General features: G+C 41.0%; 1 protein-coding gene across 1 annotated transcript; it reads right to left on the reverse strand.

The window, feature by feature from the left end:
* Positions 1-19182: 19182 nt before the first annotated feature.
* Positions 19183-19680, reverse strand: LOC109399566 (small ribosomal subunit protein uS10). Its single transcript, XM_029871316.2, has one exon. It carries the CDS (start codon positions 19563-19565, stop codon positions 19203-19205), a length of 363 nt encoding a protein of 120 aa, XP_029727176.1. The 5' UTR covers positions 19566-19680; the 3' UTR covers positions 19183-19202.
* Positions 19681-20771: the final 1091 nt, after the last annotated feature.

Raw genomic sequence — 20771 nt, forward strand, 5'->3', positions numbered from 1 at the left:
AATTTTAAATTTTTAATTTTTAATTTTTAATTTTTAATTGTTAATTTTTAATTTTTAATTTTTAATATTTAATTTTTAATTTTTAATTTTTAATTTTTAATTTTTAATTTTTAATTTTTAATTTTTAATTTTTAATTTTTAATTTTTAATTTTTAATTTTTAATTTTTAATTTTTAATTTTTAATTTTAAATTTTTAATTTTTAATTTTTAATTTTTAATTTTTAATTTTAAATTTTTAATTTTTAATTTTTAATTTTTAATTTTTAATTTTTAATTTTTAATTTTTAATTTTTAATTTTTAATTTTTAATTTTTAATTTTTAATTTTTAATTTTTAATTTTTAATTTTTAATTTTTAATTTTTAATTTTTAATTTTTAATTTTTAATTTTTAATTTTTAATTTTCAAAAACCTAAGATATTAGGTTTTTCGCATCACGATGTCGTAGCGCACGTTCAGCGTGCCTGTCTGGGTCATATTAACCCCAACATCCTACTAGGGTGAAGTTTTACTCTAAGGGCGACATTTAGATAAACCTCAGTATCGATTCTTGAAAAAATCTTGAAATTCCTAAAAGACTTGCTGTAGAAATTTCTGGATAAACTCAACTCTCGAAACAACATGTGGACAAATTTCTGGAAGTTTACTTGGAGATAAAATAGTATGAAGCAATACTCGGAGGAATTCCTAAGGGAATCTCTGTATGGATTTCTGTATAGAGTTCTGAAGGAATAATTCAGTTCATTTTTTTATATAACATCAAATTCATGATAACACTGAATCAACAATTTACCGCCATAATACTCGATTTGCAGCTGCAGCCCTCCAACGTCGGTCACGCCCAACACTCGCCAGATCACGCTCCACCTGGTCCGCCCATCGTACTCTCTGCGCTCCACGCCTTCTTGTACCAACCGGATGGTTAGCAAACACCAGCTTTGCAGGGTTGTTGTCCGGCATTCTTGCAACATGCCCTGCCCATCGTATCCTTCCGGCTTTGGCCACTTTCTGGATGCTGGGTTCGCCGTAAAGTGCAGCGAGCTCGTGGTTCATCCTTCTCCGCCACACACCGTTCTCCTGTACGCCGCCGAAGATCGTCCTTAGCATCCGTCGCTCTAAAACTCCGAGTGCTTGCAGGTCCTCCGCGAGCATCGTCCATGTCTCGTGTACGTAGAGGACCACCGGTCTTATTATCTGAAGGAATAACTGCCAAAGTTTTTGAAGGAATGCTTCGAGAAATACTTGTAGTATTTTCCTTTTAACGTTGAACAATTCTTCATTGAAGTCATCGTCACCATCGAGCATTTGAAAGCAGTTTTTTCGTTCTAAACAAAAGATTTTGCCATGAAAATGTATTCACTGCATTCCACCTGTGGAATGGAATACAGTGAATGCATTTTCCTGGTCATTGTTTCGCTTTTCGGTAAAAAAAAACTGATTTTCATTTTTCGAAAAAAGTGATGACAGATGCTTGAGCTTTAAATCCTTGGAAGATTTTATGAATCCATAGATAAAATTTCTAATAAATTCATTTACGAATATCTGAAGGAATTTTCGGCAGATTTAAAAAAAAACACACCTGAATGATTTTAGACAGAATCAATTGAAGATTTTCTCAAGGAGTCCTTGGAAAACATCTGGAAGCATCTCTGAAGGAATTTCCAAAATATATGTTTTTTTTTCAAAACTACGGGGAGGTGTTTTCTAATCCTTTAATACCCATACTTTTGATTTTTATCTAAATATCATCCTTTGTCATCCAAATTCGATTAAAACATGTTATGGAAGATAATTCTTTTTAATTCGCAATTTTGTAAATTTAGTTTTTTTTATTTTTTATATTTTCCATTTTTTTTAATGGAAACATTTCGAGATTTTATAATTATTGTTAAAATAGTTTTATTTTGTTTTCATACCAAATTTTATTTTTGTAACTTTGAAGAAAAAAATTGAGTGTTCCTAACTCTACTAAGCTCTTTCATTATAGTAGGATGATTAAGAGAAAAAAATAAAATGTGTTAACTGTTGCGATTCAGAACAATGAATAAAATGACATCGAAAAGGTGAGTTAAACATATATTTTTCATTGATTAAAAAAATATAAAAATACGATAAAAGGACAAGTGCTTTAAATATCAGTTCAACATTTTATAAGAACCTCAAATGCACAAATCTCCAGAAGAAATCTTCTATCAATAGTGTAATTTTTATTTTTTATTTTGTTCTTACTCACTTATAATGAGTTTGGGATTCTAACGAGCTTGTCCTCAAAAGACACATTTTGAGATACACAAAGAAGTCCAAAATATCAAAACAAAGATATTCATACACATAGTATTTGCTACTGTAGAGAACATTGAAAAGGAATCCTTAAAGAAAATTGCCGGATTCCCTTTAAGCTTTTTTGAGAAAATCCTCGATCAAAATTTTGAATTGATCCCTTGAAGATGATCTGAAAGATTATTCTGGAGGAATTTCTTCAGGAAAATATGGAGGATTTAAATAAAAAACAATTAAGAAATATTTGGAAAAATGTTCAGATAAATTTTTGAGGAATCCTTAGCAAACTTCCTGAAAGCCCTAAAGCCGATTTGCTTATGCAAAGTATATGTATATGGATAAATTGAACGTAATTTGATCAACTAGCGCCCAGAAATTTGGTAAGAGACCAGGAGACTTGAATGACCAATGGTCTATTCACAGATTAGAAAGTTTTGCTAATACCGTGGAAAATGAAGCATATTTCACCGTCTTCCATTCTTCTCTCTTTTTCGTGCTCGTTCAGGAGAGTTGTTATCGTATGATGAACTGGTTGGTCTTAGGTTAGCCCGTTAGGCGGTTTCAATGATTCATAGTATTGCCGAGGTAGAATTTTACTGGAGTTCTTTGAGCAGATGGAGCACACTGGTGGTTGCTTGAATCAGCTAAAACTGGAATAGTTTGTTTTATTTTTCATTTTGAAACATTTAAAATTCTTCAGCTACTTGACAATAATAATTATCGGCTTCGGTTCAACCCGGATCTAGTTTCCTTTTATTACAATTTCTATCAAACTTACTGTGACCGACTAGTGATCAACGCACTTGATACTATCGCTACTTCCTACTCGTTTTATTTGTATCTCCTTCAGTGAAGGAAGCTAATAGCATATGACTACTCTCACTGTTTACGCGAGAGTAAAATGGCGATTTTCGCCGCAACACATATAAATTTTGAAATTGTGTATCTCGAGAATAGAACTACATAAAAGATTCAAGGTCCATATAGCCACAGCTGTAAATTACGTGAGGGTGAGCCACGTGCTCGCTTCGCTCTGCGGTTGCCAAAGCCAGACGGAATCAACTAGTATGCCGAATATCAACCCATTATATATAGAAATTATTAGAATAATGCATATAGGAGTGCCTAAAAACTGTCAAAAACTATCCATCGATAAACTACTAGTAGATTTTTTTTAGTTATTACTAATGTAAACCCTTTCTGGAACATTCAAACTGTCTTTTTTCTATTAAGAGAATATCAACTATTCCTTGCATCATGATCAGTCATCTAAAATAGATTTAGAATAAGGTAGCTGCACAAAAAAAAATAGAAAAATATTTTTTCAACGTTTTATGTGCATATGCCCCACTGTGTATTAAAACGAAAATTTCACCGTAGATTTCCGTTTGAATGACTACAATAACTTTCTTTTATGGTGTTGAAGTACTCCAGAAAAAATCGCACATCTACAATCATTGTGGCATAATTTGGGCGTTAATGGGTTAACTTATAGTTCCCATGCAAAATTTTCTAATTCAGTTTAACAACGGAATACAAAGTAATACATTGTAGAATGTTGATTTATTTATTTATTCATTGCCTTTACATATGTTCATTTTATCATATATTTTGCGTTAAGAAAATTATTGTTATTTTTTTCTTTGTAGTCTTCCTAATGAAAATGGGAGCAATTTGCTGAAGAGTGAAGATAGTTTCCATGGCCCTCTGTTGAACTTCGCTGTTAGCAAATCATACATTGGACATAACAAAGAGTAAAAATTCAGGGCATTTTTCCTTAAATCATGCCCCAAGTAATCCTTGACTTCTACTCGAGGAAAAACACACCCATATAGAATATTCTTTAAATCGCCAATTTCAATCAAACACGCACTTAAACTTTCAGCGGAGATTTTTGATGAAACATTTGATCTGACAGTTGAATATAGTAATTTTACTTGAAAAGATTTTTTGTTTTCTTTTGAGCATTTCCAGTGACCGGCACAAAAAAGATCCTCCATATACTGTCGTTTAACGCATAATTGTTTCATGTTTAATGGGATTACCATCTATGGTCAAACCATTATGAACAACATTAGCATGTGATCGGGTGAGCAAACTTTAAGCGATTTAAATAATAAGAATTTTCATTTCCCTAAATTAAGTCATAAACGTTCGCTATTATCACCTAATCTTAATTATATTCCAATTAGCGATACACAATTCGTTATTGCCACAAAGATTGAAATAAACGATCTTTGACACCAAACCGTCCAGCACAGCCTTCGCCATCAAAAACCTATATAACAATGCCACCAACAAATCACTTCCGGGAAACCCAACTGTGAGCGTCCCAGAGGCCATCACTGAACTTCCTTTACCGCCCGAGGGCGAGATCCATTCATTCGATTACCCTACAAATATTCCTAGAGTTCCAAGGAATCCGATTCCCTCCCGATGGTGATTAATTGATACTGCTTATTGCTGCTGGGCGGGGTCGGTTGGTCGGTCGGTCGTCACTGCGCTGCGTTCGTTCGTTCGATGGCAGCCATCAGCAGCCAGCCAAAGACCATTCTTCATCCGGTTGAAGTGGTTGAGTCACAGCAGATAGTACCAAGTTTCCAAACCATTGCCTCTTCCGGATGTGCGCACTCACTCTGGGTACCTCTGGGAGGAGCTCGGTGGTGGCGGTGCCAAGTTAGGATCAAAACCGTTGTGTTTTTCCCCGTTGCTTCTATTGAGGAGGAAGGGGAATATACGACCTGAAGACCTAGAACCTAGTGGAACCGAAAGAAAACTCAACCAGGCGAGGGAAAAAGTGTTCGCTTACACTGGTTCGCTCCTTTTGTGTGGGCACCTGATGGAAATAATAGTTTTAGTCCTGCATAATACATTGAATGACAGCGAACAACGAGCTCCGGAAAGTGCGGGAATGTCTACTGTTCCGGGCATAAAGGCACAGACACACCGAGTGGGCCAGATGGTAATGCAAGATAACGTAAAGACTTTTTCTTTCCAACCGAGCGTCTTAAGGAAGGGAGGGAAGTGGGAAAGCGGCAGAGAAGTAGGAATTGAACCGGCAATAATGATTACTGGGGATGAGGTGAAAACTTTTCTTCAAGGAAAGTTTTTTTAGATTGTGCCGATAGCAAGTGAAGGTTCATTGAGGTTGCGGAGTGGATTCAGTCTGCATTATTATCATAGCAATTTTTAGGAAATGGAATTCTTCCTTAAAGGGTACTTTTCAGGAAAATAGTCATGCTTATATTAATTCTACTTTGTGAATAAATACCTTTGTCCCAGCGCAATACCCAATTGGAGCCAATAATCGTTTGAAAAAATGATCAAGATGCAAATAACAGACTTTTCTGCTGTCAATCATCAATGAGCATTCGGGTAATGCTTCTTTGTTCTAAACAATTCATTGCAAAATTTTATATTCATATTTTTTATGTCATGCAATACACCTATGCGTTGTTTGACAAAGACAAATCTCAATTAAGAACTGTTGATGTTCTTAAAAATATTCGTTAGATAGATTTGTCATAGAAGTTGACGTTTATTTCAGGTTCTTACCCATGTGTTTGTGCCCTCAAATACATAGCTACTCCTTTTAGAAATAGAGAGTTTTTGTTCCACTATGTTAGGTATAAGCATCGCTAATTTAAAATTCTTAATAACATTAGCCATTTTTTTCAGAATATTCACACTTAATTTAGAATACCGTGTACGGTAAATTTTTGACGAAAATAGAACAGCTGAATACAGCTATTCTGCATTGTATACCTTTTGCACCCGGTTTTGACAATTGGTGTACTGAGCCTCAGTAAAATCGATTACCGAAGCTACTAAAATAGGTCTGCTGTTCTAAAAGTGCTGAACAGGCAATTCAGGATTGAGTGTGTTGTCAGTAAAATCTCCTTCATAAAACTTGGAAACATTTATTCCGCCCGTGTGAAGGTATTGAAGCTACCAATTTGATTTTTCGAATCGTAAAAAGAAGGCGCAAAAACCTTCAAAAACATAAGAATAATTAAAAAATTTTGTGCCTCACAACATTCAAAATTAATCCCCTTCATAATGTTAGAACTTTCTGCTCCTGAACACAAAAAATCACCTCAGTGGTTTTAGAAATCTGACTGTGTATTTCGATATGTCAAATATCAATATCAGAAATTCTTTCATGAATCCATCAGAAATTCCTAAAATTTTCCTAGAATTTTTTCCAGGTGTAATATTTGGAAATTCTTCTAGATATTCCCTTAAAAAATATCCTAGGAGTTTTTTTTGCAGAAGATGTTTCGAAAAATTATAATTTCGTCACGGGCTCTTTAAAAAAACTTCAACTGATTGAAACGGAAATTTTCTTCATGGATTGGTTTGGAAATTCATCCAAGAGTCCTTCAGAAATTCAAGTAGGGATTTCTCCAGATTTTTTATACTTTGTCAAGTGACGAATTTTTACTCAATAGCTTGTTCTCCACAACATGACATTTCCTAAACGATTCTTTAAAAATATCTTACATTGATTGCTTCACAAATTTCTCCAGAGCTTCCATCAGAAGTTCTTCGAGAGATCTTTTTTCTGAATTTTCCAAAGGGTTCTTTAAGTAAGCCGTTTGGAAATTGCTCGGAAGGAGCTTTCAGGATTTTTTCTTGGGATTCGCTCATAAATTTGTCCAAAGATTCCTCCAGTTATTTATCATTTCTTGTTAGAAACTCTTCCACGGCTTCCTTAGAATTTTTTCAAGAAGGTTCCTTAAAAACGTCTACTAGAGATTCCTACAGAGATTCTTGCAAAAAAGAAATCTGAAATTCCTCTATGGGTTTCTTTACATATTTATCGAGGAATTCTTTTACAAAACCTACCATAGATTCCGTTTAATAACACTAGTTTACAGCATTTTTGAACTCGGTAAGCTGATGATCGTTTTTGGTGTAGAATCATGCCCTGAGTTCGAAAACGCGAAGGAAAAATTAAAGTAGAGCTGATTTTTTTTTGACTTTCCATACAAGGTTGATGATTTGGAATCGATTTTTGTTCTATTATGAAGCAAAGTCGCTCACTTCACACATTTCATTCTCCGTAATCAATGCTCCGATTGAGCTGAATTTTTAACTGTAACTCGCCTACATATGATATGTGAAATAAACGTTGAGAAAGAATTTTTAAATTGTTTTTTTTTTTCTTATTGAAAAAAAAATACATTTCTTCGTATATTTTTGGAAAATTTGCTTAAATTTTAGGAGATCGTCCCCAAAACTCGCCAATATGAGCCTGACACAAAACCCGCATTCAGATGATCGAGTTGTATTATATTCAGCTTTCAATTTATGGAAAAAGATTTAAATTTGGTTGAACAAAACGCAAGATTTTTGAATTTTATTAAATTCCATATTTAAAACCCAGATTAATCCACCTAGTGGTGATAGTGCCTTTCTCGTCGAATATGTACTCATAAACTTTTCTTCGACGTTAGCCAAAATGTTCCTGAATCCTGAAAACACTTTACACTAGCAACAATTTCAACAAAGCCATCATCGATTTTCGAAACTTATTGATGATACATATTCCGATGTTATGTTCAACAACAAAGCAGAGCATGAGCATGAGCATGAGCATGAGCATGAGCATAGATGACCGCACAATTCGTAGTTGCTACTCCGTGATTGACCAGAGCAATCGAAATTGCACAAGGAACCAATGAATAGGGCTTGGGACTAGCTTACTATTCTCAATGTACACAGGTCGAGAGCTCTCAACTTTAATAAGGTCAATAACGGCGCCGGCCACGTCCTTACGGTCATCGAGGATGGAAGGGAATGTTAGTAAGACAAACGTTGTTAAAAAGACCGCGAATCGCTGCATCTCCACGTTTGTCTCAGGAAGGAATTTTTTGTTAGTAGGGTAAGGTACATTGTCAGTCCGGGAGTCACCTATGGTTGGTGATATGATTTGACAATGGATCAATATACACAAACCGCCGTTAACAACCGACCACTTTTCGACGCAAGAACTAGCCAAAAAGAAAATTCTATCGCGCGTCTCCACTCCACTAGGGAGCAGAAACCTTTAGTCTATTCCACACAGAAATACACTGAACGCGACTCACTTGTCGGCGCCCGGATTTTTTTCTCGACCGGCGAACCCGAACTAACATTTTTCACTCTTTTGTGTAAATGCAAAAAATGAAAGAAAATATTTATTATCAACTAAAAGTGTATTGGAAACTAGCGCCGAAGGGATCACGATCACGATCAACGATCAATTCTGACTATACATGTCAATGGTTGCTCCTCCGTGATTGATCTGAACTGGTACCAGTTGCACTGAGATCCAACTGAATAAGGGGCTGGGACATTCCACTTATTCTCAAAGTGCAATTTTAGCAGCTCATGCATGCATATTTGATCTATTGGAAACTAGCGCCGAAGGGAAGCGAAAAATTCGGAACCGACTCAACCACGGCGCGCGCACACTCGTCCCGTCGTCGGAGCCCCGCAGAGAGAAGAGAAAAAAAAAATCGCAAAAATCTAGCAAAGCCAGCGCGCGAAACTTTGCTGCTGCCGAACTACCGCACACTACTGACTGCTTGGCGTCCCGTCGTCGGTGCCCCGCAGAGAAGAAAAACAAATCGCAAAGATCTAGCAAAGCGAGCGCGCGAAGCTTTGCTGCTGCCGAACTACCGCACACTACTGACTGCTTGGCTTCCCGTCGTCGGTGCCCCGCAGAGAAGAAAAACAAATCGCAAAGATCTAGCAAAGCGAGCGCGCGAAGCTTTGCTGCTGCCGAACTACCGCACACTACTGACTGCTTGGCTTCCCGTCGTCGGTGCCCCGCAGAGAAGAAAAACAAATCGCAAAAATCTAGCAAAGCGAGCGCGCGAAACTTTGCTCCTGCCAAACTACCGCACACTGACACTACTGACTGCTTGGCGTCCCGTCGTCGGTGCCCCGCAGAGAAGAAAAACAAATCGCAAAGATCTAGCAAAGCGAGCGCGCGAAGCTTTGCTGCTGCCGAACTACCGCACACTACTGACTGCTTGGCTTCCCGTCGTCGGTGCCCCGCAGAGAAGAAAAACAAATCGCAAAAATCTAGCAAAGCGAGCGCGCGAAGCTTTGCTGCTGCCGAACTACCGCACACTACTGACTGCTTGGCTTCCCGTCGTCGGTGCCCCGCAGAGAAGAAAAACAAATCGCAAAAATCTAGCAAAGCGAGCGCGCGAAGCTTTGCTGCTGCCGAACTACCGCACACTACTGACTGCTTGGCTTCCCGTCGTCGGTGCCCCGCAGAGAAGAAAAACAAATCGCAAAAATCTAGCAAAGCGAGCGCGCGAAGCTTTGCTGCTGCCGAACTACCGCACACTACTGACTGCTTGGCTTCCCGTCGTCGGTGCCCCGCAGAGAAGAAAAACAAATCGCAAAAATCTAGCAAAGCGAGCGCGCGAAACTTTGCTCCTGCCAAACTACCGCACACTGACACTACTGACTGCTTGGCGTCCCGTCGTCGGTGCCCCGCAGAGAAGAAAAACAAATCGCAAAGATCTAGCAAAGCGAGCGCGCGAAGCTTTGCTGCTGCCGAACTACCGCACACTACTGACTGCTTGGCTTCCCGTCGTCGGTGCCCCGCAGAGAAGAAAAACAAATCGCAAAAATCTAGCAAAGCGAGCGCGCGAAGCTTTGCTGCTGCCGAACTACCGCACACTACTGACTGCTTGGCTTCCCGTCGTCGGTGCCCCGCAGAGAAGAAAAACAAATCGCAAAAATCTAGCAAAGCGAGCGCGCGAAGCTTTGCTGCTGCCGAACTACCGCACACTACTGACTGCTTGGCTTCCCGTCGTCGGTGCCCCGCAGAGAAGAAAAACAAATCGCAAAAATCTAGCAAAGCGAGCGCGCGAAGCTTTGCTGCTGCCGAACTACCGCACACTACTGACTGCTTGGCTTCCCGTCGTCGGTGCCCCGCAGAGAAGAAAAACAAATCGCAAAAATCTAGCAAAGCGAGCGCGCGAAGCTTTGCTGCTGCCGAACTACCGCACACTACTGACTGCTTGGCTTCCCGTCGTCGGTGCCCGCAGATCGATCGATCAAAACGATCAATTCTGACTATACATGTCAATGGTTGCTCCTCCGTGATTGATCTGAGCTGGTACCAATTGCACTGAGATCCAAATGAATAAGGGCTGGGACACTCCACTTATTCTCAAAGTGCAATTTTAGCAGCTCATGCATATTTGATCAATAACGGCGCCGGCCAAGTCCTTATAGTCAGCTGGGAAGGGAAAGGAATGTTGAGTGTACTGGTTGTTGCTACTAGAGACCGAGAGCACTCTGCGTCCCCACAACCCGCACGGACTGGGGTATTTGTTAGACGGAAAGGATGGGCGATCTGGGAGTCACCGTTGGGTCAGTGATGCGATCCATGGATAGGGTTATTTATAGTGTTCGTGATAGATTGTGTGGTGAATAAGGTCAAGCGGCACAGCACGCTTTGGTTGCATAACTTATAGGCGTTATATATACACTGTGCTGTGAGTGGAAGTTGGAAGGGAGGGAAACGACTTTTTTCAATTCGTTTCTGGTTCTAGCGATGGCTATGAACATATGAATATACATGAGTTGTATATGTAGAGAAGAGAGAGCGAGAGAAAGTGTATAGAAAGATACAAAGTAGGATGAAAAGGACGGGCCAGGGATTGAACCCATGACCTTCTGCATACGAATCAGAAGCGGTAGCCACTAGACCACCAAGCCCGTCTTTCTTGGCTTCCCGTCGTCGGTGCCCCGCAGAGAAGAAAAACAAATCGCAAAAATCTAGCAAAGCGAGCGCGCGAAACTTTGCTCCTGCCAAACTACCGCACACTGACACTACTGACTGCTTGACTTCCCGTCGTCGGTGCCCCGCAGAGAAGAAAAACAAATCGCAAAAATCTAGCAAAGCGAGCGCGCGAAGCTTTGCTGCTGCCGAACTACCGCACACTACTGACTGCTTGGCTTCCCGTCGTCGGTGCCCCGCAGAGAAGAAAAACAAATCGCAAAAATCTAGCAAAGCGAGCGCGCGAAGCTTTGCTGCTGCCGAACTACCGCACACTACTGACTGCTTGGCTTCCCGTCGTCGGTGCCCCGCAGAGAAGAAAAACAAATCGCAAAAATCTAGCAAAGCGAGCGCGCGAAGCTTTGCTGCTGCCGAACTACCGCACACTACTGACTGCTTGGCTTCCCGTCGTCGGTGCCCCGCAGAGAAGAAAAACAAATCGCAAAAATCTAGCAAAGCGAGCGCGCGAAGCTTTGCTGCTGCCGAACTACCGCACACTACTGACTGCTTGGCTTCCCGTCGTCGGTGCCCCGCAGAGAAGAAAAACAAATCGCAAAAATCTAGCAAAGCGAGCGCGCGAAGCTTTGCTGCTGCCGAACTACCGCACACTACTGACTGCTTGGCTTCCCGTCGTCGGTGCCCCGCAGAGAAGAAAAACAAATCGCAAAAATCTAGCAAAGCGAGCGCGCGAAGCTTTGCTGCTGCCGAACTACCGCACACTACTGACTGCTTGGCTTCCCGTCGTCGGTGCCCCGCAGAGAAGAAAAACAAATCGCAAAAATCTAGCAAAGCGAGCGCGCGAAGCTTTGCTGCTGCCGAACTACCGCACACTACTCTATGTTCAACAACAAAGCAGAGCAGAAAAAGATCAGACTTCTCAGTTGACTGCTTGACCACCTTAACCCTAGACGTGTATTGGAGTCATTGTGACCCCATTCCATCCACTACGGCAGCGGGGTGAGCGTGAGCTAATGCTTGAAGAAGGTTAACTTTATTCACAATCACAGATCACTTTGTGATCTTCGCCAATGTTTATTTCAGCACACTTTAGGCTATGTTTTATTATCATTGGTAACACGATTCATGTAAAATTTGACCTTCCTACGAGGAAAATGCAGAAAATGTAGATTTTCCATTCAAATTTCAATCGCAATGAGAAGAGTGAGGGCTCAACCAGCCGCACCAAAATTGTGAGCAGTAATTTTAGAAGCATAAGGAGATTGGAGATTGAAAAACTGTATAAGGTTGACGCGATTAAATTATATTTTTATATAAAACGTTGATCCATCCTATTATATATTTACACCGCAGGAATCTGAAATGGTGTGATTTGAAGAGATCGCTTTGGTCACGATTTCGTTCTCTAGCATATATGAAGACTTTGATCATTTCTTCATTTATAATCTTACCCAACGTTTACATGCTATCAAAAAAGCCACAATTTGATTTATCGCTTTGACATTTATTTTGTTAACCTTTATAATTCCGCTATTTGATGTGCAGCTTGCATGGGTTTGGTTAAATTTTACGTTTGACTACTTCCGGCGGAACACCTGGAACTGATTCCGGTTGTCTCAAATATGGTCTTAGACTATGTTTTTGTCAACTGTTCATCACGTGACCTGAAAAGCCGGAAATTGATGTGATTTGAGGCTATTTTCTTGCTAACCGTTCGGCAAATTTTTGAAAATGCCGCGATTTTATGTATCGCATGCATGGTTTTGGTTCACTTCTATCAAATCACACCCGCAACCGATTCCGAACTACTGTGGCCTGAGACTATTTTCTTGTTGACCGTTCATCAGATTATCAAAAACGCCGCTATGGTTTAGTTCCTTTCTATATTCTACCACTTCCGAGGCGTTACTCGTCTTGTCACCAGTTCTGGAACACTACCGGTTCTCCCAAATATGGTCTGAGATTATTTGTTGGTTAACCGTTTATCTTGTTACTGAATAAGTCATCGATATGTCGCATGTATTGGTTCTCTTTTACATTTGATCATTTCTGGCGGGACACCCGTAATCAGTTCCGTAACACACTGATAGGGCTTGCGTCTATTTGCTTGCAACTGTTCATCATGTTACCTGAAAAGCCGTGATTTGAGGTATCGCATGCATGGGTTTGGTGTCACTTCCGGCCCGGAACCGGTTGCGAAACACTACCGATAGTCTCTTAAATAGTCTGAGCCTATTTGCTTGCTAAAGTTTATTAAGTTATCAAAAAAGCCATGGGTTTGGTTAAAATTTATATTTAGCCGCTTTTAGAGGGAACTATTTTCGGCACTACTAACAGTCCATGATGTGGTCTTAGCCTACTTCCTCAATAACCGGTCATCAAGTGGTCGAAAAAGCCGTGATTTGATGTGCCGCATGCAAGAGTTTTGTCAACTTTTATATACGGCCACTTCCGCTGGAACACCCGAAACCGGTTCTGAAACACTACCCGTTTTTTTATCTGTATTAACGAGATTTTTAGCCCTAGGCTAGTTCATCTCGGGACCCACGCTTTACTTCCCTTCCGAAGGAAGAACTCACATTTTGCATATTTGTCGGGAGTGGGATTCGATCCCAGGTCCTCGGCGTGATAGTCAAGTGTTCTAACCATCACACCAGGTCCGCTCCACGTCCACTACCGGTTCATATAAGGTCTGAGACTGTTTTCTTGCTAACTGCTCATCAGGTTATCGAAAATGCCGTAGTTTGATGTGCCGCATGCATGGGTTTGGATCACTTTCATATATGACCACTTCCAGCGGGACATCCGGAACCGGTTCCGATACACTGCCGGTTCAGATATGGTCTGAGTCTTTTTTTATGCCAACCTTTCATTGGGTTATCAAAAAAGTCGCGCTTTGATATATCGCATGCATGGATTTGGTTCACTTTTATATTTGGCCACTTCCGGCGGGACTTCCGGAACCGGTTCCGGAACACTACTGGTTCAGATATGGTCTGAGACTGTTTTCTTGCTGACTGTTCATCAGGTTATCGGAAATGCCGCAATTTGGTGTGTCGCATGCAATGATTTGGTTCACTTGTATATTTGGCCACTTCCGGCGGGACTCCCGCAACCGGTTCCGGAACACTACCGGTTCAGATATGGTCTGAGACTGTTTTCTTGCTGACTGTTCATCAGGTTATCCAAAATGCCGCAATTTGATGTATCGCATGCATGGATTTGGTTCACTTTTATATTTGGCCACTTCCGGCGGGACTCCCGGAACCGGTTCCGGAACACTACCGGTTCAGATATGGTCTGAGACTGTTTTCTTGCTGATTGTTTATCAGGTTATCCAAAATGCCGCAATTTGATGTGTCGCATGCATGGATTTGGTTCACTTTTATATTTGGCCACTTCCGGTGCGACTCCCGGAACCGGTTCCGGAACACTACCGGTTCAGATATGGTCTGAGACTGTTTTCTTGCTGACTGTTCATCAGGTTATCCAAAATGCCGCAGTTTGATGTGTCGCATGTATGTGTTTGTTACATTTTTACGTATGGCCCCTTCCAAGGGTACTGGTCCGGAACACGTAAATGGCCATAACTCCGGAACGGCTGGACCGATCCGAACCATTTTCAATAGGAAACAATGGGACCAGATTCCGCGTCGAATGAACCGTCGATCATTAAAATCGGTTGAGGTTTACTGCCAAAAAGTGATGTGAGTTTATTTGTACACACACATACACACACACACACATACACACACACACACATACACACACACAGACATCACCTCAATTCGTCGAGCTGAGTCGATTGGTATATGTGACTTAACCCTCCGAGCCTTCTATCAAAAAGTCGTTTTTGGAGTGAACATATAGCCTTTCCAGTACACTTAGTGTACGAGAAAGGCAAAAAGTTGTAAAACTCGATATTGAGCTAAAACTCAAAAGCTGTTCTACTTTAAATTTTGTGAAGCACGGTTTCGAAATCAGCGCTAAATTATGCTTCAAAAATTTTGGTCTTTGACGGAAGTTCGCGACTTTCCTTTTATTTTGTAAACTATAATTTGACCAGCGGTTCCTTAATATTTTCATATGGACAATCCTCCAAAAATACTATTAAAATTCTTAACTTCATCCGAGCTTCCTCCATTGATTTCTTCTAAAATTATTCAAGAGATTCCTTCAGATTCTCTCAAAAGTCCTGTGAAAAATCTTTCATGCTCCTCCTTCCTCCTTTTTGCCTTTCTCGTACACTAAGTGTACTGGAAAGGCTATATGTTCACTCCAAAAATGACTTTTTGATAGAAGGCCCGGAGGGTCGAGTCACATATACCAATCAACTCAGCTCGACGAATTGAGGTGATGTCTGTGTGTGTGTATGTATGTGTGTGTGTATGTATGTCTGTGTGTAAGTGTGTGTACAAACAAAACTCACATCACTTTTTGGCAGTAAACCTCAACCGATTTTAATGACCAACGGTTCATTCGACGCGGAATCTGGTCCCATTGTTTCCTATTGAAAATGGTTTGGATCGGTCCAGCCGTTCCGGAGTTATGGCCATTTAGGTGTTCCGGATCGGTACCCCAGGAAGGGGCCAGATATGAAAACGCTACAAACCCATTCATGCGACACATCAAACCACGGCACTTTCGAAAACATGATGAACGGTAAACAGGAAAAAAGTCTCGGGCCATATCTGAACCGGTAGTGTTCCGGAACCGGTTCCGGGTGAACCGCCGGAAGTGGCCAAATATGAAAGTGAACCAAACCCTTCATGCGACACATCAAACAGCGGATTTTTCGATAACCGGATAAACAGTAGGCAGGAAAACATTCTCAGACCATATATGAACCGGTAGTATTCCGGAACCGGTTCTGGGTGTTCCGCCGGAACTGGCTAAATATGAAAGTGAACTAAACCGATGCATGCGATACATAAAACAGCGGCTTTTTCGATAGCCTGATGAACAGTATGCAGGAAATTATTCTCGGACCATATCTGAACCGGTAGTGTGCCGGAACCGGTTCTGGATGTTCCGCCGGAAGTGGCTAAATAAGAAAGTGAACCAAACCCATGCATACGATACATCAAACAGCGGCTTTTTTCGATAGCCTGATGAACAGTGGGCAGGGAAACATTCTCAGACCATATCGGAACCGGTAGTGTTACTGAACCGGTTCCAGATGTCACGCCGGAAGTAGCCAAGTATAAAAGTTAACCAACCCCTTACATGCGACGCATCAAATCGCATGCTCTTCAGGCAATCTGATAAACGGTTAATAAAAGAGAAAAGTTTCAGATCATATTTGGATCAACCGATAGAATTCCGGAACCGGTTCCGGGTGTCCCGCTGGAAGTGGTCAAATGTAATAGATATCAAAACCCATGCCTGCGGCACATTAAACAGCGGCTTTTTAAATAACGTAATGAACGATTAGTCAGAAAATAGGCTCAGACCACAACGATGATCTTTATAAAGGCTACCGATAGTGTTCCAGGACCGATCTAGGGTGTCCAGCCGGAAGTGGCCAAATGCCAAAAAGAACCAAACCTATGCATGCGACACATCGAACCGCGGTCTTTTTTTAAACCATGAGGAACGATTAGCAAGAAAATAGGCTCAGACCACATTAGAGGCTACCGATAGTGATGCAAAACCAGCATTGGGTGCTTCCTAGGGTGCTTCGCAGGAACTTCAAAAATGAACAAAGTCAATGCAAGCGATAAATATGTGTAAGAAAACAAAATCTTGACTGAACTAAGGCCACATACATACAGACGTCTTACTCTACTCACTCTCCTTCGTCCTTGTTTTCAACGGTTGAAACAAATAATAATCGTTGTTGCTCGTTTGACGTCTACTACCCGCAGTGAAACGCAACCTGATTAGCATTTGGCGATTTTTTTTTCGTAACGATGAATATAATAGCAATATGTTACAAATGATATGTCTGTTGGTCTGCACTAAAGCAATCTCATCAAATCACTGAGGTGTAAAAATATACAGTAGGATAGGTCAACGCTATATGAGAAAATTATCGCATCAACCCCGGAGAAAGTTTTTTCAATCCTCTTTTCCGTCTAAAACTACTGGTAATTTTTTATGGGATTTAGTATGGTCAATTTCACTTGCTTGCATTTTTTGTTTTTTGTGATAATAAAATATAGCCTAAAGTGTGAAGACCGTAAAGCAGGGCTGTCCAACATACGGCCCGCGGAATCGATGAATGAAACTTGGCCCAAGGATTGAAATATTTGAAGATATTTCATATTTAAATAAAATTTAATATTAAAAATAAACTCGAAATAGGTAGTGTTTTGTTAAAAAATTTCAAAGATTAAAAAATTTAAATACATAAATTTAAAAATTTTAAACTTGAAAGGTACAGCCAAATTTGAAGCAGAATTTCAGCAAAATTTACTGAATTCCAGAAAAACGTTGCTGCTGAACAGCAGAGTTTACTGAACGAATCAGGGAAGTTTGCTGAATTTCAGCAAATTGTTTGCTGCAGCCTGCAGTTCGGCAAAATTCAGAAAAAAAAGTATTCAGGGTGATTTTTGCAAAAAAATCAAGAATTCTTGCTCACATTTTTATGACCCAAATGATGTCAGTGTTGTGATTTGCCGTGAGAACGGGTAATCGGATGTACAAAATTTCACTGTTGCATTCGTGCTTTCGAAATTTGATGTCGAAATTTAATATCTGGCCCGTCGACTGGTATGGAGTATCACTTGTGGCCCGCGGCCACGAAAGGTTGGGCAGGCCTGCCGTAAAGTCATCTGTGATTGCGAAAGACGTTATATGCTAGCTTGTAATTATCGTCTTGATGTTGATCGGTCTTCAGTGATAGTGAAGGTGCTCAAGCAGTAAACTGAAAATTCTGATATTTTTCAGCCCAGTCTATACGTTTAACGTAACGTCGGAACATGTTCAATTAATAAATTTCCCAATTTTATTAAAATTATTGCTTTTCTAAATAAAGTATTCTCAGGATTCAGGAACAGTTCGCATTACGTCGACGGAAAGATCATGCTTCGGAATGATGGCCCTAGCACAGAAACTAGCTAAACAAACAATAGTAGAAGATTCCAAAAACAGGGACCGAATTCTAAACCGCCCGATAGGTAGAAGATTGTCCACATCACGACGGTTTCAAACCGAACGGACTCAATAAATACCAAAACTTCCGTATGACATTTTTAAGTTAGGCAAGGCCATCTTGACTAGGAAACCTTGACCGATTGAACCCTTGAAAAGGCCTCATACAGATCGAAACGTCAGAAAAAATCATAAACTAGTGTTTTCGATTCCCCCAAAAGGCTGAAGCCAACATTCTGAAGCAAAATCATCCCAGTCGTATCCCAACCAAGGAAAGATCATGAGTACATGTTCGACGAGAAAGGCACTATCACCACTAGGTGGATTAATCTGGGTTTTTGGCGTAACGTCCTCACTGGGACAAAGCCTGCTTCTCAGCTTAGTGTTCAATGAGCACTTCCACAGTTTTTGACTGAGAGCTTCCTCTGCCAATGACCATTTTGCATGTGTATATCGTGTGGCAGGCACGAAGATACTCTATGCCCAAGGAAGTCAAGGAAATTTCCTTTACGAAAAGATCCTGGACCGACCGGGAATCGAACCCGTCACCCTCAGCATGGTCATGCTGAATACCCGTGCGTTTACCGCCTCGGCTATATGGGCCCTTAATCTTTCATGCGTTCCTTAGGAAAATCTTCAATCATTTTCCTTAGAATTCTCAGTACAATTCGTACCAGTTCAAATCAATCAGGGAGGATCAACCATTGACATGTACAGTTAATAAAACTAAGCTAAGTCAAGGATTCTTTCAGAACTTCTAGGGGTTTCTTTAGAAAATTCTTAGGGTTCCTTCAGCAATTTCTTCAACAATTCACCAGCAAACTTTATTTTTTTTTTTTTTTTGTTTTTTTTTTTTGTAACTTTTTAATATAAAAAGTTGGTACCGATTACGGAACGCAAGTTGGAAGGTGCGTTCCCCCAACGTACAGAGAGGAAGCGAAGACAAAGTTTTCGGCATAACAATGTTATTTGATCGTCTTTTTGTCTGCTCTATTTAAACGATCTGGGCAAGAGAATCGTCACCGCGCCTCGACTTGTCCCTCTCCTCCGCGTTGTTGGTGGATCTCGCGCGAATCGCTCAAGGGTCGGCGATGGTCACCTCAACCTCTACACCGGGTTCGATGTTGATCGAGGTGATCTGCTTGACGATCTCCGATGGCGAGTGCAGATCGATGATACGCTTGTGCAGGCGCATCTGGAAGCGATCCCAAGTCTTGGAACCCTCACCGCAAGGGGTCTTACGGATGGTGATACGCAGAATCTTGGTCGGCATGCGGACGGGGCCCTTGACACGCAGCTTCTGCTTCTTGGCTCCGCTGATCAGATCAGCGCAAACCTTCTCCAGACTGCGGACATTGCGCGAGGTCAGCGTGATGCGAATGCGGTGCACAGTCGCGGCCTCGGCGACGGGCTTCTCAACGTCCTTTCCAGTAGCGGCCATTTTAGCGCGTTCAGATAGTGGCAACTGATATCCTGGTCGAGGTAATCAAGTTTTTTTGATCAGCGCTGAACCAGTCAGAACTTCTCACTTGTAGAGCATTGAACGAAATGGACTTCCATGGACTTCCTCATTAATTCTTCCATGGATTCTTCCAGAAATACCTTAAGTGATTGCTTCGGACAAACAGATATTCAGACTTCCTGCAAAAATTTCCCCAAGGATTCCAAAATTTCCTTTAGGAATTCTTTCACTCTTTTAAAAATTCTCCAAAGATTCATCAGGAAATTCTTCTGATATATCTTCCAGTGTCATCAACATTTCTCATCGATCGAAAACCCTGTTCAATAATATTACAACAAGGGATAATTAAGAGATCAATGTTACACTACGTCATCTCCGTTCTTAAAGCGTGCCTTCCTGGGCTCAGTGTTTCAATTAATCATCTCCAGCAGCTTAATTATCTTCCAATTACGATAATCCGGCTTCGAAATTGCACACCGACAAACCGGTACCATTTCTGCATTAACCACTATCTTCCATCGGATTCGATGCTCGGAGCGGATACTTTAGCAGACGCAATTCCAATGTAATTTATTGTCCTTTGTCATAATGCATCCAATATCGAATATTAACTCCCATGCATCACCCGGGCGGACCCGGCCCGGGCACAGAACGACACAGAGCTGCTACTACACGAATGTTTCCAGATGTTCTACTACACATGTACGCCCCCATAAGTTTCGCCTCGATGCATCGGACGAGCTGCACTGAGCTTGGAGGAAGCATCTATCAACTCCGACGTCGGTGGGTGACACGCCATAAGAGCGACAAAGACGACGTGCGGCTGGCTGGTTGGCTGGCTGGCAAAATCATGAAACTCTCATTTGGACACACTTGAAGCTCCTGTCGATTCCCAGTACGTAGTGAACAACCACCCGGCTGACTGGCGACAACATGGGTGGTCTCTTCCTATCGTTCGGTTCGGTTCGTGTGCCATCCCAAGAAGAACATTGTTTCAAAATGATTCATTGTCATACTGGGTATATGAACCAAACAGTTTGGACAGCAACATTATTTCCTCTTCTGCTGTCAGCTTGTATGGACCCTCCAAAGAACGCCCCAACAGGCACAGTGGGGCTGATCAGAAATTCAGATGGACAAAACTATGTATTGAACACTGAGATCTGAATGTATCAGTAGGTCGGT

This window comes from Aedes albopictus, chromosome 2, assembly GCF_035046485.1.
Source record: "Aedes albopictus strain Foshan chromosome 2, AalbF5, whole genome shotgun sequence".
NCBI classification, from domain to species: domain Eukaryota; kingdom Metazoa; phylum Arthropoda; class Insecta; order Diptera; family Culicidae; genus Aedes; species Aedes albopictus.

Coding starts and splice junctions, on each gene's coding strand:
- LOC109399566 (XM_029871316.2), bottom strand. CDS start 19,565: ATGGCCGCTACTGGAAAGGACGTTGAGAAGCCCGTCGCCGAGGCCGCG.